This window comes from Balaenoptera borealis (genome assembly GCF_965194805.1).
Source record: "Balaenoptera borealis genome assembly, chromosome: 7".
NCBI classification, from domain to species: Eukaryota; Metazoa; Chordata; class Mammalia; order Artiodactyla; family Balaenopteridae; genus Balaenoptera; species Balaenoptera borealis.
This window is the reverse complement of record NC_138864.1, coordinates 15,276,926-15,303,127: the sequence shown is the minus strand read 5'-3', so window position 1 is coordinate 15,303,127 and position 26,202 is coordinate 15,276,926. Positions and strand designations below refer to the sequence as shown.

The following is a 26,202-nucleotide window of genomic DNA, read 5'->3' as shown; positions in this document are numbered from 1 at the left end:
GAATCTTATATTCTGAAGTTAAAACGTGTCTTGCTACAGAACATTCCTGATTCACTGGAAATGAAACCACATTTATTTCCCAATGTTTGGGATTTGTACTTTGAGACCCAGCTATCGTGATTATCAGGGTTACCTAATACAGAAAAGCTCAGCAGTTGGAGAACAAGTAGAAATGGATTTTGTTGTCTTCGAAAGAAAATATAACACGCGACTCAGGGGAAACAGCAGCACGTCCTTGAAGACCACGGGATAAGAAGTCAGCCAGAGAAGTCGGGAGGGGCTGGGGATGGAATCACAGTGGCAAATCAGAAGGAGGAGGTGAATTAAACTCTGCAACAAATCCTGGGCTGGTGATGGGAAGCATAGTTACCCAAAGATCTGCTTAAATACGCAAAGGCCAAGAAACAAGGCTTAGGGCTCACCGTGGATTCATGCAGAAGAGGATCAGCTCCCAGGGAGCCCACTGGCCGGCACCTCTTCAGCCTGTCTCCTGCCACTCCCTGACCTGAGCTCCACCCACCAACCCCAGAGTCCTCTTGGGTCCTCACGAGTGACATGTTTTCCTTTGGCCTCCACACCTTCAAAAACGTTCCTCTCTACCTCTCTATCACAGGTAGAGATGTCACTTCCTCCAGGAAGCCTTCCTGACCCATCAAGTCAGGGTGAGGTATGTGTGTTACCTTCTCTTCAGGGGCCCTGCATCTATCTTTAATGATACATCCTTTGTGCTGACTTTAGGCAAGGGCTTATCTACTTGTCTTATTGTCCCATTGGCCTGAAGCTTCATGGAAGCAATGACCTTGTTCTTTCTATCCAACACTTGTTAGCACTTAAGAGACACTCAGTAAGCATGATTCACTAACAAATGACTGACAGGGGAACCAAAAATACAAACAGCTCAATGAGTCAAGAACTTTCTTCATTTTTTTCTGAGAGGAAGAAACTCATCAAAAACTGAGGTTAACAAAAAGCCAGGAGGCCCCCCAAAGAAGAGAAGATATTAGGAAGATAAGAACAATGCATTTTAGGAGCGACCCAATGTAGAGACCCACATGTAAAAGCTAAAAGGATTGAAAGTTGGATGCTTTTCAAAGAGTTCCACAAGACTCCAAACTCTATCAGAACGTAAGAAGGACAGAGCCATAAAATGCCAGATCGGCTGCCCTATATTAAACCAAACTGCACAAGGCACAAAGAGAAAAATCCAGCCCTTTCACTAAGTAGGATGAAGATACAGCACAGATTTATAGGTACAAGATCAAGAAAGCTAAAGCAAGGCAGGAGATGCAGCTTTCAAGAGACATCAAAGGTAACATTCTTTAATTATACAACAAAAAGGAGGAGGGGGCCAAGGATAATGTTGCCTCTGTTAGAAAATAGGCTGGAAAGCTGTTAGCACATGGCTATGAAATGGCAGGCATTGCTGTGTTTCTCGTGCTTTTTCTCAAGGAAGGAGGGAGGGACGGGGGGAGGGAAAGAAATCATAAGCAACTAAAAACATTGCCGCTTGTGTTGGGTGTTGGGCGGGTGGCCAAATTAGAAAAGGAAAATAATTCCACGGAATATTTAAACAACTGGATTCATGATCCTGATCGATTTGTCGATGGAGGATCCCATTACCATGGATTACACGCATACTTGCACACTAATGAGTGGGAAAGATGTTACCGAAATCATGAATTGCCTAGAGGTTATTGAAGATAAGACAAATCACCGAAATTCGCTAAAGGGGAAAATAAATATCATGCTCACCTTAACTACAGGAAAAGATACCTACCCCTTCGATTTTAGACAGGCTTCAAAACACACAGGAGGGGTGAATCTCCTGTGAGAATCCCGTGGTGTTTACAATGAGTTGGTCCTCATCCAACGCCGGGAGCAAAGTGTCAACCTCCTCCAAAGTACCACATCCCACCTCGTCGGAGCACCCTGGCAGCTTTAGATGTGCTATAGGTAGGCAGAAGCAAATGTGCTTGATGTTTATAAATGTATAAATGTGTTATAAGCACTTTAAACCCTGCTTACGTTCGTTCAGAAAGGATGGGGGAGGGGAGTAAGTGTGGATCAGAGGTTGCATATAATGGGTGAATTATAAAATGGATGTGTGATGTGTGATGTGTTTCAGGGTGAGAGTTACACGTGAACTTGGAGTGCAGGGTAGGAAAATATCCTTGTGAGATGGGACTCAGAGAAGTCTTTCACAGGAAGTGCATCTTTAGTAAAGAATAAGTAGGACTTGAAGGCGAGGAGGAAAGCCAAGAATTATTCTGGGAGGACCACAGTGTGAGCAGGGCGGCCTGAGCAGTGGACGTCAGGAGCCAGACTTGCCTGCAGGGGGCACTATTTGGACAACAGAGGGTGAGAGGGCAGCGCCAGAGCACCAACAAACAGGCCAACTGGTTCTCTCTAGAACATGATCTCCCTTTGCCTTTCCTTTCTATTCCTCTCCTGGAGGAATGGCCTTCAGGCTTCTCCCTGGTCCCCTCTAATAAGTATGTCCTAATAAGTAATTCAATGGGTAAAATCAATAGCTCATTTTTCCAAAGGTCACAGTGCTTCTCTCCGCATTGGGTCCCAGTTTCAAGTCGTTATCTCAGAAGACCCACGCGTGGAATCACAGTCACGTCAAGTATGAGAGTAGTCAAGATTCAGCCGGGAGAGTGGAATCTGGAGCCCCCTAAAAATGATCCCTAAATTTCTACCGCTTTCTGCAGAGGTGCACTGCAATGCAGCTCTGTAAAAAAAAAAAAAAAAAAAAAAATCTGTGGAACTGGCTCACTGTTGCTGGTCTTAAAACATTACCTCCAGGTTGTTGAAAGAAAGCTTGGATCCTGACATTGAATTTCTAAGAGGACAAAAATTAGCAGGGAGCTATTCTTAAGCTCACGAGTTAAGTTTTGCAAAACTTCCTAGACTTGCTTGCATCTCCCCACTCCAGCTTCCCTACAATTCAAGACGACCAACCCAGGATACAAGACACCTAGCAAAGCCCCCAGAGTATGACCCAACATCAGTCTTTCTGGTAAAACCCTCTAGCTTTCAAGGGGAAAAAAAAACAAAAACAAAAAACAATCCCAACACTCCTGATTGGCTTGTCAACTGTTTTCCAAAGATGGAAACGACAGCTTGGATGAGAACAGAACTGTGTGTTCGGGGAACTGTCACTGCCTTTGCAGTTTGGTCAACACCAAACTGTTCACTTGTGCCTCGTAGGCGTCTTTCTCTTTCACAGCCTCCAGATGACACTCCAGGAGTAAAAGAAATGTGAGCAGGTACGTCTATTAAATATGTAAAATACACCTCTTCCCTTCCCCTCACTTAGAAAACGTGTTTCTAAAGGGTGTGGAAAGTCACCCAATATAAAGACAGACAGGTAGAAGAAACATCTTCCACGCCCTTTTTTTTTAGCACATAAGAAGGCAAGTGGGCTCAGCACATCAGCTTTGCACAGAAGACAAATGCCAGCCAATTAAAAATTCAGTTTCTTTTCTTTAAGCTAATTCCTCAGGTTTTGCTAATTAGCAACTAATAGCTCTGTCATCCGAGCTGGGAAACATAAGGAAGAATACCAGCGGTATGTTTTCAATCAAAGCATTTACATGGAGGAATGAATCATATTTTCCAGGAGGAATTACTGCTTGGGAGCAGTTGGGGGCAGAAGGAAAGCAGTCTTCACACAACTATAAAACTGTAAAAGAGACCTGAAATTTTAGAAAAGGGGGCATCTTTCTAAACCCTCCCCGCCTTTAACAAAACCAGCAGGGGATCTGTATGACATGACTGGTGATTCCAAGAAACTCCCCACCAAGACCCCTGCAGGGACCGTTAAAAAACTGGACTCCGCACAGTGAGATAGAAGACAATGCAACACATGTTTTCTGTAATGGGGAAGAGAATAAAAGTTAAGTGTCGGCCAGGGTACAGGAATGCTTTAACTATTATGTCACCTGCCTTGTAAGTTTATAAAAGAAGAAATGCACAGTGGTTAAGTGAAGGCGGGGGGGGGGGGGGGGGGGGGGTGGGGCGGTGATGGTGGTTTGAAATATCTGGCTACAGATGAAGCAGGAGCAGAATAAAACTGCTGAGAAATCTTTGGGCCGGGAGATGGGGATCCTTATCCTGACTCCAGGACAAGTAGGTCAGATTCCCCGAATCTGGCCCCTCCCGTGCTCTCCCCAATTATAAAGCGCTAGTGATCCTGCACCAGCCAGCCTGTCAGCACCGCCCCAGGTCTGAGCCATGCAGCTTGAACATCAACTTTCCTGCCTTGACATACACCCCATCCACAGCTACCCTTGGCGAGACAAACCCCCCAATCCCCCAGTGAGGATTTTATTCCAAACACATGTTGCAAATGTTTGAAGTGCCCGCTATCCTGGGGTTTTCTTTTTCTTTTTTTCTAAGTGAAACCCACAAAACCGAAAATACTTTGAATCCCGCCTAAGTGCAATTTGTGAAGATGCAACATTGCCTACCCAAGTATAACAGAGTGTTGTGCAATAAAAATTTTACAGATGTCCTTCTGAGGGGAAAAGCGATTTTCCCTTTTCCGGTCTTACAGGAAGCCTGCCCACACGTTAGAAATACAAAGTTAGTATATATAGAAGCACAAATTAGGCATCTTGGAACGTCTGCATTTTCCAACCACAGAGAAACGCAGGAATTACTGTGAGAGTTCACATGCCCAGATACACTGGATTAGAGGAGTCTTTCCTCTCCGACGGTCTGGTGGGGCTGGCAGACGACTCAAAGGAAAAGGGAATGGCCTGAAAAGATGCTCTGAACTGTCAGCTACCGAAGGTCTGCAGTGAACTTATGTTCTTGACAAGGCTGCCGACTGAGACAAGGTAAAGAAACGTCGCCAAACCTTTACGTCTCATTTTAAAAAGAGGGTACTTTTCTCACACACTAAAAGATTCTTAGAAGATGTGTCAGTTTCAGCTTCCCATCAGTCGTTTATCTGGATAATTAAATCCACGTGAGGTGGATAAATATTATTACAAGGTACCTAAAAAAATGTTCATTATACTGGCAGAAGATTAAATAATCCAACAGGGTTCTAGAAAAAATAAAGTCATATCCTACTGACCCCTTGAGGCTTAGTTTTAGGACATCTTTAAATTATTTACCATGAACACCTAACACTATACTTTTAATTTTTCCACATGTATTAAGTTTGTACTTGTTACATAAAACACTTTCTGCTAGGAATGTAAAAGGTTAAAACTCCAACTCACGTAAAAGCTTTAAAATTTCTCTACTCCCCAAACAGGAAAAAAATGATAGTCTGTCCACTAAGGTTCATCGAGAAAGGATTCTGTTCAGAGGGCCACGGCACCCCTCGCTAACCGCACACCCTTTCCCTAAGGGTTACAACTCACTCCATCTGTAATCTGTATTTATAGAAGATGCTGACCTCAGGGAGGGAGGAAAGCAGGTCTGGCGGAGAAAAGCCAGTCTGCACTGAACCGAACACAACTGCAACTCTGATAAAAAAAAACACGTCGGTTTGGAGAGTGAACGCATCACGTACAGATGGTGGTGAGGACACGGATGATGATGATGACGATGGAACGGAAGGAAGAGCAAGAAAGAGGAACAGGAGAAGGAAGATGAGGCAGAGGAGAAACGGCTACCGTAATGATTCCGATGCAGTCACCATGAGCCAGAGATTGTACTCAATATTTTATTGGCATCGTCTCGCTTAATCGTCACAAGGACGCCATGGGGCTGGGGGTCTTACACCACTCCCATTCAACAGTTAGGAAGGGATCCTTAGAGGGACCTGAGAGCACAAGCCTACTTGGCGACAGTCACACGGCCAGTAGGTGGCAAGGCTGGAACTTGAGTGCCCTAGTTGCTGAGCTCAAGTCTGTGTAATCCCTAGGTCTCCCCATCCATATGATGTATGTAACGATAGCATTTATTCATGTCCAATTGAGTGAGTACGTTGAGAGGGTGGGTCAAAATGGCACTTGCCGTTTGGTGACAAACAACCTACCTTGCTTATAAATTACCGTGTGATTTTAATAGTGATTTGAAAATGCAGTGGGAAATGCTGAAGCACAACCAACCTATGGGTGCGATGTCCCCTAAACACAGTGACAAGGAACAGTTCCAAGAGCCACCAAGAGTTCTCCAATGCCCCGTGCTAGTTCGTACTCCACTGGAGGCCCAGGACGGGGGGGTCGCACACATGGACCACCGAGAGGGGATGAGGGCCTCAGGTGTGCAGAGATCCCGGCCTCTCAAATGACGGGGAGAGAATTCAATGGGCAAACCGTTAGAACAAATGGGCCAAGAGCAAGCTGCAAGTTGGACGGCACAGACAGAAAGTTAGCAGTCATCTGCCTACTTCGGGCAGCTGTCCTGACTAATTAACTACCTCACCAATTAGTGGGCATCTGGAATCGAAAACACAACACAAATATGAGATGGGGAGAGTTGGAAAGTTGTGTTCCCATCGAAGGGCAAAAACAAGGCAGGGAACGTGTGGCGAATAATCTGGACTTGATCGTTTTTCAAAAGTAAGCGTACTCTCTGGGAATATTAATATAGGTCAAGAGTATGTACAGTCCCTCCAATTTTCTGCATGGATGAGATCTAATGCAGACCCATCCACAAAAATACAATGTAGAAAACTTAGGAATGTGCTCGGAAAAAAACCCTACCCACACTGTTTTAAACTCTCATTCCAAAAATAAAGGAGAAATAAAATAAAACGAAAGAAACCTCTAATGAGGGAAGGAAAGGAACATACACATTACACCTCCTCCTTATTTCTGTATCTGTAAAAGTAACAACTGTAGCCACAGGGCCGATAAGCACTTTTTAAACAGAGAAGTTGTAGCCTTTTTTAAAAGCTAACAAGAAGCCAAACCTTTTCCTCCATGCCTCTGACCACTTAAAAAAAAATCTCCCTCTACCGAAGAAAATAATGTATCTTCCATCTTTACCAACAATATACTCTCGTTGGGGGGAGGAAGAAGCAGCATTTACTGAGACTTAAGGTTGTGCGAAGCTCTTTGATCTGCACCCTGATGAGTGAACATTCCCCTCTGCTTCAAGCCAACTAATGAAGGGATGAAATTAGCTTTTATCCTGGGCACTTTCTTGAGCCAAAAAACATGCACTAATCAGCTGTCCTCACTCATCAGTCATCTGGCTAATGACCTTTTGCCTTAAAACACTAAAATTTCTGAACGATGTGGAAAAAGGGAAACACAAATCAGTCCCCCCTCCCTGGAGCGCGATGGATCAACTGGAGCCGGAGCCGGGAAGGTTAAACAGCAGGTCTGTATCCTGGCAAGGTGATAAATCTGTAATCAAGAGCTGCACGCCTGGGCATCTCAATATGAACTTCATTACTCCACCACCGAATTACATTTTTTTAACTAGAACCAGGCCAGAAATACACTGAACCCTTAGATATTTTCCTTTACGTTCTGCCTTGGGAGAAAACCGTTGTATAGGTGTGTTCGGAGCCCTAATTAATTTCTTAAACTTTCTGAGTGATGGAAAAGGAGCTTTCCGAGGTCTTCTGGTTTGCTGATTGCAGAAGAAAGTAGAACACAGAGAAAAATCTTCCATAGGAAGGAATTCAGCCTTGGTTGGTTAGAAGAGGTTTGTTCCTCCCCAACAATGAAGCAAACAAACAAACACACACAAATCATTGAAACGGGGAATGGCTGCCATTAAAGACGTCTGCTAATGCCTCCCACTTCCATAACTGCCCCCCTCTACCAGTTTTCCTCCAGCAGCATCTACTTGGGCGGAGCAAATCTGGTTCTAGTTCCCGGGAAAGGTCCATGTGGATTAGCCACAGATGGACACCTTCCTGACGGCGGCCCTCCAGCCCCCTCCGAGGCCTGAGCTGCTTAGGGATGGAAGGAGATGGCTTTCCCTAAAAAGAAGAACGGACAGGATGTGGGAGAAGTAAGAAGTAAAGCAGACAGTAAATTAAACGTTTGTATAAATTCCATTGTATAAATTAATACATGCCAAATACCTCATTAGTTAAGCGCACGCACACACGTGCCCACACACGCCCACACAGGCAGAGCCTGCCGTGGCTCCTACAGCAAGTGCCACGGGGAGGGGACCACTTACGGTAATGGGGCTCCATGTAGCCGTTCCTGGGGTCCATGGCAAACACAGCCCCGCGGTAGGGGACAGAGGGCTCGGCCAGGTGGGGCAGGGACCCATGGATCTCCTTCTTGATCAGCGAGGCCCTCTCGTCACTGGATGTCGAAGGTTCCTCACTGATCTTGCCGAGCCCCGGGACGCTCTGAGGCTGCATAGTGACTGCGTTTCTTCTCTCTCTGTGATAGGTCTGTCCAGGACTTTCATCCTCTGGAGAAGGAAGGGAAGTGGAAACTCTGTGAGCACTTTGAGAAGCCACCAGCTAGGGCTCCCTTTCCATCCATCTCCCTCCCGCAAAAGAAGCCTATTTCTCATTCTTGGCAACTTTGAAAGCTACACCACGACGGGACGGTCTCAAGCCAAAACTGCTTATGAATGAGGGTCCAAGATACAGATCGAAGGAGGAAGGGGAGCAGGAACTGAGCCTATTCACTTGAGATGTAGGGGGTCAGCAAATTCTCATCCCCGGTTTACAGCCGAATCTGCCAGGGAGGCTCAGCGGGGACTCTCCAGTATCCCCGCGGGTCCCACATGGAACTGGAAGTTTCGCCAGCCTGAGGCTGTGGATGTCCAGTTTCCCCTGGTCTGAGGAAGCCAGGCCTCCGGGTGATCTAGGAAGCGAGGGACCTCTGTTCCTCAGAAAAGGACCCGTTAGAAAGCGATCCCAAAGTTTTTGTGATTTGGGGTTTTTTTTAAGTCAGATTCGTGACCCACTGAGAGATTAAACAGAGCCAGACATGGGACAGAAAACCCATTGGTTCCAAGGGATAAAGATGCCAATCATGGAAACCTACAGTGCCCCTTGTAGGACACTTCCTGCTTCAGCCCACAGAGCAGAGCTGAGAGCTAAGACGAAAACGGGGTGAGGCCATGGGTGTGGAGGGCATCAGTTACGCCGGTCTACATCCATGCTCTGGTGGGCTCCAGACATCACTTCCAACACGTAAGCAATGGCTTGCTGAAATACCAGCTCGCTAATACTTCTGCTGCTTTTCATCTGTAAGAACTTTCCATCTGTCCACTATGATTCTCTGCCAATGTGATTGGATGACCTTTCTATAATAGCAGATCAAAGAGCCGAGGCATAAAATCAAACTGAACTGGCGATCGGAACCCACAACTAGTGGACCAATTCATCTGTCAGAATCATACACACACTCTAAACTATGCCCACACAAGCTCTGTGTTTAATCCACAGACTGCTCTGGCAGATAAGTGCTGATGGAAACCAAGCTGGTGGGACACTGCTTAGACACCTCATTTGAAAGCTGTTTCCTGTTCCTGATCCTAAAAACAAAAACTATATTTGGGTATAAATAACAATACTGTTGTACTATTTAGATGAGCAGATTTTGAACTCATCTAATCTCAACACACAAACTTCTCTTCAAAGTATCCCATAAAGCAGGTATGTCTGGCTGAGAGCCTCTAAAAAAACAGAAAACGTATGCTTTAACAGTTTCACAGCTCTTTTGACAAATTCAGAAGAATAGCTATAAATTTGAATGAGCGTGAAAATACAAACTACAGTAACAACTACTGTTTTGTGATGACTAATAATTCGAACTACCTAAAGCCAGTAGAAACTCTCATGTTTCTGCCTATGTTTGGGACTTGAAGAAATAAGCAACATTTTTTTTTTTTTTTTTTTTTTAGCCTAGCAAATGACTTCCAAAACTGAATAGGCAATGAGGTATGTTCTGGACTTTACAGTAATTTTGCTGACTACTGCTGGATAACTGTGAAACATTATTCTAGTGTTATTTTGTGCAGATCCTCACCCCAAAACCTTGTAATGATGGGATAAATTATGAGTTTAATCTATCAAGTAACTACTAAAAAAGAAAATGGTGCAATCCCACATTTTCACCCATTGATCTTTACAAAAGCAATTCCAACCATGCTTTTGCTAACTGAAAAACAAACTCCAAAAAAAAAAAAAAAAAACCCCTACATTTTAATTTTCCCTTCTGACTAATACTTTTAGGCCCTAGGCCACTCTCATACTTCATTAGCAGTAAAGTTGCAGACTACAGAATGAGGGTTTGCAGTGATGTAAACGCAGAAGGGTGTCAAAACACTTCAAAACTCTTAGTCGGTTTTATAAAAATTCCTATGATGCACAAATGACCAAAGTCATGTTTTCCACTAATTTGCGCCTGCACAAATTTCCAATTTCAACCGTATAGCACTGAGGTGCAAATTCTGTAGAATGGACCTTCATTTGGAAAACCAGACAGCCCCTATCAAATGGGGCTGTGACATATAATTAGCATTCTCTGGGCAAGATGACTAACCAAGCCCTACTAATCTGTTCCAGGTTTAAAACAGGATTCCCTTGACTTAATCTTCCTAGAAGAAATTAACTTTTCTTCTCTTAAAACTGCATCCCTATAACACAGTGCGTTTCTTCGACACGATGCCTTTACGGATGAGCATCTGAATCCAACTTCACGAATCACTGAGTAATTGGCATGGTCTGATCACAGCCCTCCCACCTTCTCCCCACCGGTGGGAGAAGGAAGTCGTGGGGCGGGGTAAGTGGAAACGGGGGGTGACTTTTTAGCTAAAAATTATTTTCTTCATGAGCGTTAACACAACATGTGTGAATATCAAATTATAACAAGAAATCAGCAAAGTTCAAACATTTAATACTGAAAAAAAGAATGAATTCCCTTAGTAAAGTACAATGCAGGCCAGAATTTTCTTTCACGTGGAAACTTTCATCAGACTGACTTTTACAAGAGTCAATGCTCCCAAATTTTCACCTACCCTCCCCCTCCAGAAAATTCCAGCAGACGATTATTTCATGAAGTTCATCTCGTGTACTGAGTTGATTCTGAGGGGCATTCAGATGAAAACTTGACAGTACACACAAACAGCTAAGAGGCTTGAAAGCATGCACTCTACAGTGGAAAGGAAACTTTCCAAGCAATATTCCTGCCTGCTCTTATAAATGTAGCAACCACTTCAGCAAGCCAGAAAGACGAGGGCTGTCTAATCTTGCTCAGTTGAGCTGAGTTGTTCAATAAAGTTTGAGAGTCAGCGCAGACGGGCTACGCCAGGCCAAATTATTGACAGAAACATACTGTCCACCATGGCAACAAGTAGAAGTCGGCTGCAAAAATGTAAGCAAACAGCCCAGTCCTCCAGAAGCATCTGCCAATGGACTTGAACAGCCAAACACAAGGCGACTGTTCATGCCTCTCTCCGTTCAACAGCTGCAAGCTCGGGGGTCACACTGAGACATGCAATTCACTAAAAGCTTCAGGAGAAAATTATTTTCAAAACTGTCATCGGGATCCCACTTGGGACCCCCTTGCCTTCTGTAGATCTGTGCTCCAGTGGAAGTTAGGGAATTCCTACCCCCCTAGGGAGAGCTGCCCCTGCATCTCACTTTAGAAACTGTCCCAGATCTTCCAAGCTCTTCCAAAGGCAACCCACATGGCATGGGACACGCTTAGTGCCATAAACTCTCAAAACTCAAAAGTGGCTTCGTGGCCAACACTGCTGAGACTGTTTACAGGGACGGTTTAAAGGAAGTAATCGTGTTGCCTGAAGCAGGACTCAACACACACGCCCGTGCACGCTCACAAACTCTTGGGACGATTTCTCCTCGCGACCCAGGAAACAAGCGCTCTTTCGCCTCGGACTGGAAAGAACAGTTTCAGAGAATTCTTCGGATAGAAAAGTAAAACCCTGCGCTGCCTCACTAACTAGGAACACCTCCTGTCCCCCTGACCGAATTAGTGGCCGAGGAACTCCCGGGACGTACACGTGCTCACCTCTTTGAAATGAACATGGATTTTAAGCTGTCCCCTGAAATCCCGTTTTAACAGCATCACTCCTCTCTTCCCCCAAGACACAGGAGACACAGAGCAAAAGAGAACAAATACTTACAACTCGTCCCAGGCTCTGGCTAGCTACTTTCTGCAAACTTCTCTTGGTGGGCTTTCTCTAGCGGTGCAGACCCTCGAGGAACATTCTCGGTGTCTCCCTGCCCCCCTGCGCCTTGGCCCTCTCCCTCTCCCAGGCAGTGCTTGCTCCCATTAGAGGAATTAAAAGTGGTTGGAGCCATGCTAAATTTAACAAGCTCATTAGTATTCTTTCTGAGTGCTTCCGAGTGAACTCTCTCTATTCAAGCCGCTCTCTCCAGCAGAAGGGTCAGGCTGGCTAATCATTAAATCAAACTAATGTCACCCTATCACAATCAGCCCGAGAGAAGGAGGGTTTATTATTTCAGTTTATGCTAAATAAACGGTTTTACAAACGGTCCCCAAGCAAGGTCAACAGCAGCTTCAATTACAAGACAAACTTAACAAGAGTTGCAATAAACCAAGGATCCCGTATTGACTTAAGAACAGGCTCGATGCCACATATGGCCACTAGCAGGGTTGTACAGGAATGCATACTGGAAAATAAAGGAAGAGGGGGAGCTTCTTTCTATGCCAGAATTTGCCACTGCACAGCGATTGCTCATTCACCTCTCTCCAACCAGCTAGCTGCTCAGCTCAATTCACTCCACACAAAGGCTGGAGCCCAGACCTCAATGGACCGAGGGAAACACGTTCAGAACTAGGCTCTCTATTGTGACTGAATTTCTTAACATCTTTTCAAAAAGCGGAGAATGCCTTGAGGCTAAAGGAAGAAACAGGCTAATGGTGAATTGGGAATTCAGAGCAAATTTCAGAGCCCTTTCCTCCTAGCTTTTGAGGTTGAAAGCAAGCTCTTTCCTTTCAAGTTTCAAAGTCCTTTTTCCTCCTGCAGTGTCACAGAAGGATTTGAAAAGAAGGTAATTGTGCTCGCAGTCTCCCTGATCAGAGCTTACGTCCTATTTCTGGTATTTCGGAATACTTCTTGCAATAATAGTGCATATAGCTCAATCCCTTAACCGGCCTGCACTCTGCAATTGCTCATTAAATGAACAATTGCGGGTATAAAATGCCTTTTATGTTCAAGGTCTGGATATAAGATAAGCATTCTAGGACTCTAAATTTGGTTTACTAAGGAAACTCTCCATCATTAAATTACAAAACTGAAGTCAGAATATCAGGTTTTCCAAGAAAAGTGGCACTCAGATTTCAGTGAGCCCAAAAGACAGGGCGGCTGGGGAGAGGGACAGAAGCCACAAAATGTTAAGGGGGGGAAAAAAAAAAAAGACTGCAGACTCGGAAAAGATTTCGAGGCGAATGGGATTCGAACAAGAAAATAATATTTCCGTGTTTAATAAGGTCTGCGTTTGTGAAGTCTCATCATTTCCAAACTGAACGATATAATCAAGTCGTCTTCAAATGGATTAAAACACAGGGCTGAGGCTCAATCAACACGTAGAGGGCTATTCCTGACCCCTCACCAGCAGACGTCACCCCCTTCCTTAAGAAAATAAATAATCCTTTTCCACTACAGAGCGCTTTATCTTTATATCATCTCACTTGATCCTCACCAGAACCCAATGCTGCAGCAGGACAAGGTGTTAGGTCCAGTTTCCTAATCAGAAACAGGCAGCCACATCCCTGATGAGTAAGTGATGTAAGAGGAATCCCAGCCACGCCTTACTGAGGCCACAAAGTCCTGTTAACAGGACAAGAGGTCTGCTCCCAGGCGGTTTGGGGAATGATACCTGGCACTTGTATGCACTCCCAGCCTCCACCCCCATAACCATCATAAAAGGGGGGGAAAAGTAATTACATTTTGATGCACAGACATTTTCAAACCTTTGATACTCTCCTATTAAGTTTTTATCAACTTAAGTCTACGCCTGGGAAGCACCCAGAGGGTGCCAGTGACAAATCCATGGTGAGACATCCAACCTCAGGGTCTTAGTACCATGAAGCATCTTATCCCCACAGGCGTGAAGACACACACATGCCCTATACAGGCTACACACACACCCTTTCACACGCTGAGGCTCAACCAATGGCATCTGTGTGTTACTGCAGTTTTTAATGTGCTCCCACAAGCCTGGGGCCCCATCTTCCTCTTCCGAGCAAGAAACAGAGCATCATTTTCTGCTTTCCTCCCAGGAAATTGCCTGGCTGTGTTTGGAAAGAGCATTATTTCATGTTTTCCTATTATACATTGGTTGCATCTTGTCAGCTTTTATTTCTGTGGCTATTTACATTCTGATTTTCTTTGAATAAAAACCAATGGAACCCAAGTCCTCGCCTCCCTGTTTCAGAATTCTCTCTAAGACTTTGACCAAAGAGAGATCAGAAATGAAAGAGAAGAGGCTAAGTACATTCGTAAGCATCGTAGAATTATGCCAGGAAGTTGGGGGATGGGGGGGAAGTTCCTGTAGTTTTTATAAGCAGAACCTTGCCTCTTTCCATCCTGATTGCAGTGATGCCTAAGCCAGAGGCTGCTCCCTAGAATGTCTTAGAGCCTGGCTTCCAAGGGGAGGAGTAAACAATGCCTTCTCTAAGAACATTTCCAATGCCCTTGGGGTCAGACATCGCCCTTATGCGGCTACACATACATCTCCCATTGACAATGAGTGATGATAGAGGGAGTGGCCCAGATGGATGGGGGAGAGCTCTCCGCTTTGTCTGCAACCTTTAAACCGACTGCAAGGCCTGCAACGCGAGGGGGGTGCCGGGGGATTTGAAGCTTTGGAGAAATTCAAGTGGCAACCCTCCCTCAAAGATCATGGGCTCAAGGATTAACGGGTAGCTCTCTCTTCCCACTTTCATCAACCAGGAGATCCCAAGGGGGAAGGAGAGAAAGTACAAAACGCCCTCCATCAGAGTAGTACGAATGCCATAATTGTTTTAACATTTCTAGAGTTCTTTTTGCCAAAGAACAAAACATAGTCCAGACTGACCCATATCCCACCAGCCCTTCACCAGAAACTATTTGCTCCCAAGTGTAGGTTACAACTGAACCCAAGGCAATTTCTGGCCTCACTCCCTACTACTCAGCTTACAGAGCTCCACCCAGCTTCAAAGGGGGCTCCTGGGATAGAAAGAGTGGAGAGAAAGCAAGATGAGACTTTAGATAAACTGAAGGGCAAACCTGACATGGCTGTTCCAGGGCAGCAGAGAGCAAGCAGCCTCTTGCCTTTTTAAAAAGATCATACAATGAGGGCTCCTTGCCATCTGGAAAATCAGGAGCCAATCACACCACCAGCTTCACATCTGAGGCCTCACCAGGCATGCCCTGTGGCCTACAGGGTTTCCATTCTCTTTCCTTGTGCCTCTCTCTGAACCCTCACCGATCAGAGGTCCACACCCCCGCCCACCTCTGGGAGGATGCTTCTCGGCCTTAATGACACGGACAGCGAAAGAGTCGCTGTGACTTGGTCCAGTATCACCCAGCATGAACCCAACCTTACTAACCAGCTTTCAAAGTTCCAGACAGAAAGCACTAGCCAAGCCCCGCCTGTACATGGGAAGAGAAAAAAAAAAAAAAAAGACCAAAACAGGCCCCTGAGAGTCCCGGCAGGCTCTCCTATAAAACAGAGATCTTCCTTGTTTTCCTTGAGCTCGCGAAGACCCTTCCTCGCGTTAAGAATTCTGAAATGTCATGAAGCTTCTTCTATTAGCCTGCCATTAGCTGCTAGTCGCTGCTTACACAGAGTGAGTTAATTAGTGACATCAAAGGCAGTACAATAAATTCTCAGGAGGGCCCCAATTTTTTTCCTTCTGCTTAAGAGCGCATTTATGCCTATCTGCGAGTTAACGGTCTCTGGAACATTTAAGTATTAGAAATTTCTTTGAGAACTTAGTTTGAGTGTTTTATAAGCAAAGAATGAAGAGTCCCTCTTCCTTGCTTTGCACCTACAGACCTGAACAGTTAACTTTCCATAATGACATCTGCAACCCACAGTCATAACAGAAATAGTGCGATGTCTGTTCACAAGGCTAGAGGGTCCAGGCTGCTGCTGCCAGCTGCATTCTCCAATGGGACCAAGCCTATCGGTCGCCCTGGAGATCTACCCCAGCTCCTGTCCATGGGAGGACGCAGAGCCTGCTCTTCCTTTATTTTATTTTTTATTTTTTATTTTTGGCCGCACCAGGCGGCTTGCAGGATCTTAGTTCCCCGACCGGGGATCGAACCCATGCCCCCTGCGGTGGAAGCGCCGAGTCCTAACCACTGGACCTCCAGGGGATTCCTGCTCTTCTTTTAAAGGTAGGCAGGAAAAAAATCTCTGTGTGTGACAGCTTCTTCTGGCCGCACTTCTGAATGGTGGTTCCCAGGTTCGCGCCCACCCTGGACCCGTCCCTAACATCAAAGTCCCATTTCCTAACTTTTCCACCATGTTTTAAATTGCAGGGGTGAACACAAATTTAACTGGCTTCATCTGGTGTGTTTATGTTGCCTGGTTTTTGTTTTTAGAAGGTGGGGTAATAAGAAAGCCTGAGCATATGGTGGTATTATATTTTTAATAACATTTTAAAGACCATGCTTACTGCATGGGAGGAATCAGACCCTCCAGAGAGTGCATTTAAATATCAAGCGAATATCATTACTGTACTGAAAGGAGCTGGAGGCTCCACCCGCGCTGGGACAAGATTAGGGATGGTGCCAGGGCACTTGCCTCTGCTGACCCAGCCTCCGGGCAAGGCCAGGGGCTGCCCGGGTCAGGTTTCTAACCACAGAAGCTCCCTCTAGCCACTGCCCACTTTGACCTTAGTTATGAAATGTGCATTCGAGAAATCCAAATGAAAATACCACGTTTTGATTCTTCACGCTTTTACTAGAGAGGTCAGCCTACTTCTAGCTACTTAGCCACAAAGGTCTGCAACTTTGGGAAACACTTTCCAGGAATAGCTCAGATACTATGAGTAAAGCAGGAATGGTCACAAAACCTAATCTCCCCCAAAGCCCATGTTCATGGTCACAGCCAAGACAGGATGCTTTGGTACCCCCGCTGCTCTCCCCTCCTCTGACCAACTGGACGGGGCAGACACCAATCACCCACTCTCCTCTGCATGAGACTAGAAACCAGGACACAGTCAGACCTTTCTTCTGTCCTTTTGCTAGCTTTCCAGACACATTCAGGAGAACTTAACGCCCCAACGCCAGGGGAATACATTTTTATATTCAAGAAGTCCCAATAAAAGCGATTAAGGAAACAAAAGACCAATTCATCTACATTTCCAAAATATAAGTAATTTTAGTCTCACTCATTCTTCTGACCAATTCAAATCCATTAACCATGTACCAGTGAAATCCAGCTAACATTTGCTTACTATGACATAGGGAGGGCCTCACCTGTCTTGCTTACTTTTCACTGTATCCTGATCAGAAAGACATTGTCATTCTGCTCATTTGCCAGATAAGAAAATTATGGTACAGAGAAGCTGGGTTACTTACCCAGGTTACACAGCCGGTTCACAAACAGAGCCTGGAGCCCAGTCAGTCAGACTCTAAAGCTCCCACTTAAAGATTTGGCCGTTGGACCTCTCTACTCAGCGTCAAGAAATATAAAATAAATTTGAATTTGAATTCTGATCAATGCCCTAGCATACGTCTGCGAACTTCTCAACCATCCAACTCCGCTGCAGCATAAAAGCCGCCACAGACAAGATATAAACCAATGAGCATGGCTGTGTCCCACTACTTTATTTACGGACACTGAAATCTGAATTTCATGTAATTTTCACATCACATTTAAAAATGTGAAGAGCCATTCTTTGCTCGTAGGCTGTACAAAAACAGGTAGCAGACTGGATTCTGCTACACTGGAGACTAACTACTACCCTAAAGGAACTTACACCCCTTTGCTAATAAAGCTTGCACCCCCAAACAATGAGGAATATTACAGTAAAATTGCAAAAGCAATAATATTGAGTGTTAGGGAGGATACAAAGGGATAGTCACTTTCTCACACTATTAAAATATTTCCATAATCGGCTGTATCAAATGATCCCACTTCCAGGATGTATCTTAAGGGAAAAAAATTAGAAAAGAAGACAATGTATGTTCAAGGATATTCATCACAGTGTTATTTACAGTAGGGAAAACTCAGGAACAAAATTGAGGTCCATTATCTTAGGATGGAATATTATATCATTAAATACAGTGCAATCAAGCATTTTAATGAACGTAGGAAAGGATTTTACTGAATGCCAAGTACTGTTCTAAGGTGTTACGTGCCAATCCTATGAGGTAAATACTCTTGTGCTTCTCATTATACAGATACAAAAACTGAGGCATATTTATCCAAGAAAACACAGCTAGAAAGAGGCAGAGCCTGAACTGGAATTCCGAGTCCACTCACCCACTAGACTACCATGCCTCCAAATATTTTAAGGGAGGAAGACAAATATATATTTATTTCTATGCAAATTTTTTTAAGTTTAAAAAATGCACCAAGATAGCATGAAAATATTTCTATGGATTTTTTTTCCTTTATGTTTCTATATTTCCCAACCACTTTAGACTGCATATATAGCCGATTTCTTTTACTCTTGGTTTTAATTCTATCCTAAGTATGACCTTCACAATAATTCTCTAGAGAAGTCCAAATTAAGTACACATATATTGAAAAATTATCCCACAAGTTTATCTTCTGTAGTCTTGTTTTAAACTACTTATCCCACCTCTTAAGACTGTAAGTGCCTGCTAGGCTATTTTTACATGCATTAATAACACCTTACAATGATGTTGGGATTTATGGAGATGTCAATAAATTCATTTATTTAAAACTATGCGACTTTTTAATTATTTTGTATCTATACACGAGCGCCTTCCAAACAAGTACCAAAAATGCCCTAACATCACTTCCTGCTAAACTTGGGAACTCAGCTTTCACCAGGGCACCCCCTGAAAGGTATAAAGGGAAAGTGCATTAGAAATTATCATTAAACCATGGCTGTTGCTCATATTCCTGAGCTTGTGCTAAAAGCCAGGTCGTGTGCCAAGTGCAAAGGCATTAATCCCATTGGCTGCTCACAGTCTACCAGGTACTCAGTCCCATCACCCCAGTTATTCAGGTAAATACCCTGAGGCTTAATAAGTTTAAGCAACCCGCCTCAAGCCATCCTTCAGGTAAGCGCCAGGTCTTCGGGACTTTCTCATCTATTATCAATGATGAGTAACTCCTGCAAAGTGTCTACTATAAAGTCTCTGAAAGCTGAGCACTGATTTGCTTGTCATTTCCTTATACGTATAGGTGAAGATGATCATCATTGTTAAAATTATTCTACCTCTTCCTATACAAGTTATCAGGAAAGGAGACTTCAGTCTGTAACCAAAGGACCTGTTATCCAGGGTCTCCAGGTTCTGAACAGCTATTTGTGCAAAGGAATGTTTACCACCATCTTCTGGGGGATTGTGTTGCGGACTTAGATGCCAGAAGCCGTCTGAGTATTTGGTTTGTGTTCAAGTTAACAATAGTGCCAACAGTTAAAGCTGTATGTAGTTTATGGAAAGGGGCATAAGTCGAATAGTTAAAGAAGAATATGGTTTATAGAAAAGAGGGGAAAACTTGCGCTTGGAAGCAGCTTTGCGTGGATTATTTACCAACAAATGAAAGGCCCGTCACGCAGCCCCAGAGTATACTTCCCCTCCCACAGGCTGGAAGGGAATCCTGAATAAGTCAATAAAACCAGGGTCACAGTGAGCTGAGACCCTCTCCCCCAAGAAAGATGATTATCGAATTATAGCAAATTTCAGAAAGTTTTTTTTTTTTAATCAAGAACAAAACCAGACTCCTTAAAATGCACTATTAGGAATTGTAACCGTTCCTAAAAGTGCCAGATATATTTCCATCCATGCAATATTCAAACTAACAAGCGTCTTTTCAATTTCTTTTAATGATGGGGTATGCAATAAAAATACAGCAGTGCTTCGTTTAGCCAAACGAGCTGAAGCAAAAAGTACCAAAATAAATAAATAATAAACTTACATGGGCCACTTACCAAAACTAAAATCATTTAATTCAACCTTTTACAGGAGGCACATGCAGCATTCTGAAAGCAAAAAATTCTCATAACACAAACCTCCACTTAAAAATCACTGCCAGGGGCTGGAACCAGGGCAGGGTGTTATTTCTTTTTCAATTTATTTTTTTAATGTTTGGATATTAATGACATCAACTGCCGTATCGTATATATAATAAGGCAACATGGTATAATAAAAGGAGTTAGAAAACCAAGGTCCCACACTTGCCTCTAGCATTCATGGGTGTGTGACCCTGGGTAACTTAAATTATATCGGATTGTCAGTTGCCTCACTTAACGGGCAGACAATAAAACTTGCCCTGCTTACTTGCCAGGGTTTCCTGAGGGTTAAACAAAATATGAAAAGGATCTTTATAAATTATAGCATTTATGAATGCCGGGTACCAGCACTAATCTCCTCATTATCTGTTTGATAATCATGCAAAGCAGGACAGTGGGATGCAAGTGCCCTGGGTCAGGAGGTGGATGGCTGAGTTTCCAGGACTGATTCTACTGTTACACTGGTTGAACTTCAGGCAAGTCACAGAATTTCTCTGGGCTGCTGCTTCCCCTTATATAAAATGAGCCATCACCAATCACCAGGCTGGAGGTCTTGGGAGAGAGCAATCGCTGTTTCACAACCACAAAGAAGATCCAAGTTAATGACCTATAATTTAACTGGCCATCTCTTTCACCCACTTTTTTAATGTATCTTGGATCAGGCCCATAATCAACACTTACAAAGTATGCCTGCTTGAAATTTACATTGAAAATATCAATCTCTTCTCTACTTGGTTTGCTACAATGACTTGAGACACTTGAACCTTCCCAAGAAATACATTTGCTGTTTCTCCATGAACAATACTAAAAATGACCAGGCAAATTCTCTTAGGACGATTGTCGGCAGCTTACACCCACTGACTGTTTCTGTATGGCCTGTGTACTAAGAATGGATTGAACATTTTCAAATAGCTGAAAAAGAATTCAAAAGAGGAAGAATATTTCATGACACATGAAAAGTATATGAAATTCAAATTTCAGTGTCCATGAATAAACTTTTATGGGAACCCAGCCAGGCTTACTCATTTTCGTATTGTCTATGGCTGCTTTATCCCTATAAGAGCAGAGGGCCCGAAGGGCCCATGCAAATCCTAAAATATTTACTAGCTGGCCCTTTCCAGAAAAAGTGTGCCATCCCCTGACTTGCCCATCTCAGGACACCCATCAGTGAAATGATGAAGCACACCTGAGAAATACATACCAAAAATAAGGCAGCACCATTTCAAAGCAATAGTATTGATGCTTCCAAACCTTAAGGTGGGTACTAACATCATCCTACTTTACAGGTGAAGGAAACAGGCTTAGAGAGATGAACTTCCCCAAAGTCCCAAGTCAGTGAGCTGGCGATCAAATCAGTTCCCTATAATTCTAAACCTGACAATTTATATGGCGGGGAAAAGAGGATTTGGGCCTTTCTCATAAACCTTAAGGTAGAAAACATTTCCTGACTTTTCCTTCTCTCAGTGTGTTAAGCACTGGGATAAGTAATGAATTTTAAATAAAAAAAATCTGAGATGTGTGTGATTAAAGATCGGTTTCCTTATCCAACTTAGGGTGTGTCTGCAGTTGTTTGAGTTTTGTTCTTTTCAGAACAATCACAAACCAAACAAGTACATGTCAGTCAAAAGTGCCACACTCTCCCTGAAAGCTGAAGGTGACAGAGGTCATTTCCCACACATCAAGCTACTTAATGTGCCTTTTTTAAATACAAGGGAACGTGCCCTCTGCTGAGCCAGATATAATCCCTACTGATCTGTTTTTGAAGGCGGGATGACCCAGACTGGCACGTATTTTTGCTAATAAGGATGGAGGAGGAACCTGCAAGCATCAAGTTTGGAGATTTCCTGTTCCCACCAAATTGGGAATCTCCCAATCAAAAGGCAAAAGCAAATTCAGTCAGGGTTCCGAGAAAGTGTTTCGGCAACTTGTGTGAGAAATTGCATCCAGGGGGTATAGGGTTGGTTGAGTTGACACAAAGCATGCAAAGTGGCCCAGGCCAGCCATTCTCTACACTGGATTCATACAGACGCATCCACGTCAAGGTGCCCGTGTGTCCCAGCAAAACAGGCCAGTAAAAACGAATGGCTGTTGCCCTCACAGCCATTATGACTGTGATTTTTCTAGACTTGGAACCACCTGAGAAGAGAAACACAGGCCACAGGGTTGGTGCTGTAGACCAATGGAAAGTTAAGTCAATGTCAGGAGGAGACTATTGGAAAGGAAAAGGAGCTCGTTCAGCTGTTGGATGTGGGCGTATAGACCAGGCAGACATTCTTGAAGGAGGTTTGGACAAGATCTGGTTTGGGAAAGTCTTTGCTGAGTCTCCTCTAATTCAGACTTTCAAAGAGGCTGGTCAACTTCCCTCTAACCCCTCGGGGATACATTCAACTCAACAGCATAGTATTAACGATGACTCTGAAGCTCCAAAACCTTGCGCCTTGGGGTTTGAAGGCACCTGTATGATTTTTTGTTTATTTCTTTTTGCACTTTTCTTTCTTCTTTCATTCACATCTTGCTGACACAAGTGGAAATTCCTCTTTCTTGGCAGAAAATCTTTACGTTTCCTGCCAAGCCATTCAGATAAAATTTCTTCCATCCTCTTCTCGTTGTCTGGTCCAGTTCTACTAAAGCTCTCAAGAAGGGCTGCAGGAAACAGCAACCAAAACATATAATCCAGGCACTTTTATTGCCCTGGACAATTTTATTAATTCTATTGGGTCTCTTTAGTCTATTCTATCTTTTGTAGGGAAAGGAAGAAAAATCCTAGTATGGTCCAGCTAGCCAATGTAATATCCCCTCCCTATAAAATGAATGCATCTCACAGTTCATTCAACAGAATGTTAGCAACCACTGCGACTTCAAGCCAGAGAGAAGTTGCCTCCCCTGGGCTCTCAAGCAGCCAGCCTCACAGAGCAATGAGTAAAGGAAGCTCATCTTTATTCGTCTTCCTTCCTATGGATTATTGGCTCTGGACTCCTGGGGAGGCGTGGTCGAGAAGAGGAAAAAGCAAACACTTTTTTATACTTTCAACCTAATCTCCAAAGCTACACCACAAACCTGTCCAATAACAGCAGTATTCACAAATTATGGATCTGCCATCAAACACTGATTCTGTGCAATACTGACCTCTTTCTGTAAGAGTCAGGCCATAGTCTTCCTTGCCAACGGCCTCATAAATTACTCGGAATAAAACCAAGACAGGTGTGTATCTCCACGAACCTGCCTTTCCTTTCATTCTGCTCCTTGTCTGCCCCATATTAAAGAGTGATCTTCCAGCTCACCCTTGACTGTCACACCCCTCCCGGGGCCGGCGAGGAATGTTCATCCGCATCACCAACTTGCCTCTGCCGTGTAGCTGCCTCTGTCTGTTCAGCTTTTCTCCGACAAAGTCTTCATTGGACCCAACACTGCCTCTATCCAATACACCATCTCTCTTCTGTATACACCAGAACCACTGAGCAATAATCCTAAACTCTCCGGACCCCAGCGTCTCTTTTTCTTGACCTTCTGTAGCTTGCACTTGACTCCTGAATTTGTAAGGTTTCCAAGAATTCTCGTTTGGCCAATTTAATGGCTTCCTCTCTGCCCTGATGCTTCAACACAAACTTCCACCCACTCTTTTCAAGTAACCTTTGTGTACTTGTCTTTTTCTATCTTTTAAATTTGAATGTGAACTTATTTACAAAACAGAAAGAGACTCACAGACATAGAAAACAAACTTATGGTTACCAAAGGGGAAAGGAGGGGTGAGGAATACATTAGGAGTTTGGGATTAACAGATACACACCACTATATATAGAACAGATAAACAACAAGGACCTGCTGTACAGTACAGGCAACTATATTCAACATCTAGTAATGACCTATGATGGAAAAGAATCTGAATCACTTTGCTGTACAACTGAAACCAACATAGCATTGTAAATCAACTACACTTTAATAACTAAATAAACAAATAAATGAATAAAGAAAGAATAAATTTGAATGGCTCCAAAATGTGAATATCCCAGGCCTTTGTAAATTCGTTTAATGGGTCTATCTGGATGGACTTGAAATTCATTGTGGGGTGAAAAATCAACGTGTGTGTAAAAATGTAAGTTCTAATTTAATAGCATAAACAGAAAATAATCACTAAAAAAAACCTGTACATACACTTGCACTACAAAGTTTTGAAAGGTGGCGTTTTAATATGGTTACATACTTCCATGTTTCAATGCATTTCTTATGAAATCTAAAAACAGGTTTAGATTTATGCAGTAAAACTCCACATTCTAGGAGCAGTTTTATTAGTGCAAGAGAAAGCAATAATGAAATGATGAAGGAATTAAAGCTTACTCATAGATTGCAGTTCCTGACAGGTATAGCAAATCAGTTGAAAATCTTTGGCTTTAAGCAAAACCCTACTATAGAAACCACAGAAACCACCAAAAGTTTTGGTAAAATACTTCCTTATCCAATGTGAAGTGTCTTGCTATTTGTTCTATTTGAAGGTTTTAAGAGTTGAAATGATTTGCAGAAACATCAAGAGTTTCATGGGGGCTAGGAGGATTACTTTTTAAAATATCCCCCTCATAAATACATATTCCTGAAACCCAAATATGGAATCATTTCTCCACATAAACAATGAAAAGTGAGAAAGCAGAAGTCACAAATTAGCTTAATTTCAATGATCAGGTCATGAAGATATAAATGAGCTGTACAATTTATCATGTCATGAAATCAAAATACACTGCTGGTGCATGTGGGGTTCTCCTTCCCCACTTGTGCCAGGCTTAGGCCTAGTCTCATTGAAATCTAGTTACTCGTGGTATCAAGTCTTGAACTTCTTTTGTGCTCTGCCAGGCTGATTGCAGAAAGCAACACTTAAAAGTCCCCTTAAAAGTGAACAAGTAGGGACTTCCCTGGTGGCTCAGTGGTTAAGAATCTGCCTGCCAATGCAGGGGACATGGGTTCGAGCCCTGGTCCGGGAAGATCCCACATGCCGCGGAACAACTAAGCCCATGTGCACAACTACTGAGCCTGTGCTCTAGAGCCCGTGAGCCACAACTGCTGAGTCCGTGTGCCACAACTACTGAAGCCCGCACGCCTAGAGCCTGTGCTCCTCAACAAGAGAAGCCACCGCAATGAGAAGCCTGCGCACTGCAACGAAGAGTAGCCCCCGCTCGCCGCAACTAGAGAAAGCCCGTACGCAGCAATGAAGACCCAACACAGCCAAAAATAAATAATAAATAAATGAATTTATTTTAAAAAATTAAAAAGTGAGCAAGTAGATTCCATAAAATTACTGAGCCGCCTAACATTCTGAAAAATTCAATCAAAAAAGTAAAACCCAGTCTTGCAAAGAAGCTTCAAACCATAGAAGAAAATACAAAAGCACTGGGAAATGGAAATGTTGCGAATCCTAAAATTGCTTGCATTCAAACTTAATTTCGAAAGTGCAAAAGCAAACTCTTTGGGGATTTCTGAAAACCGAAGCAACGTTAAAAGTCCTGATGATCCTCACTCCAATGCCTAAAACCCTTCTAGAAACACATGTCGCTTCTCTGCTCACAAACCTTCCAGGAAACTCAGGTGTCTACACCACCAACCCCAAACTTCTGGGCCTGAATAAGGGCTCCGACTGAAAGGGACCACCTTCAGGCCTCTCCTTCCCCATCCTCTGAGGCTGCTTCCCTCCCCACCCAACACCTACAAGGTATTACTCACACTATTCTGCAATGGGCTATATACTTGTATATCTCCATCACTAGAATATAAGCTCCTCGAGGGCAGGGGCTGAATCTTGCTAGCTCTGGTATCTCTTCTGCCTGGCATACCACAGGCACTAGAGCATCATTCTGGGGATGAATAAATAATTGAATGAATGGGGTGGGACTTGCAGGTACTGTCTTACAGTGATGTTGTTTCCAGGGCTGGCAGCTCAGCATCTGTCTGATTAGAATCAAGCCCCAGGGACTTCCCTGGTGGTCCAGCGGTTAAGGACTTCGTGCTCTCAATGCAGGGGGCCCGGGTTCGATCCCTGGTCAGGGAACTAGATCCAACATGCCGCAGCTAAGACCCAGCACAGCCAAATAAATAAATAAATATTAAAAAAAAAAAAACAACGAATCAAGCC

At 43.7% G+C, this 26,202-nt stretch overlaps 1 protein-coding gene across 5 annotated transcripts in view; it reads right to left on the bottom strand.

The window, feature by feature from the left end:
* GLI3 (GLI family zinc finger 3) overlaps window positions 1–26,202 on the bottom strand; it is a 287,400-nt gene that overhangs the window by 184,913 nt on the left and 76,285 nt on the right. For 4 of the 5 annotated variants that reach the window (XM_082399704.1, XM_082399706.1, XM_082399705.1 and 1 more), the window contains one exon: window positions 8,110–8,352. The exons of the other annotated variant lie outside the window; for it this stretch is intronic. In XM_082399704.1, the coding sequence (XP_082255830.1) occupies window positions 8,110–8,352 (243 nt within the window). The remainder of the gene's footprint in view (window positions 1–8,109; window positions 8,353–26,202) is intronic. 5 annotated transcript variants of the gene reach the window in all.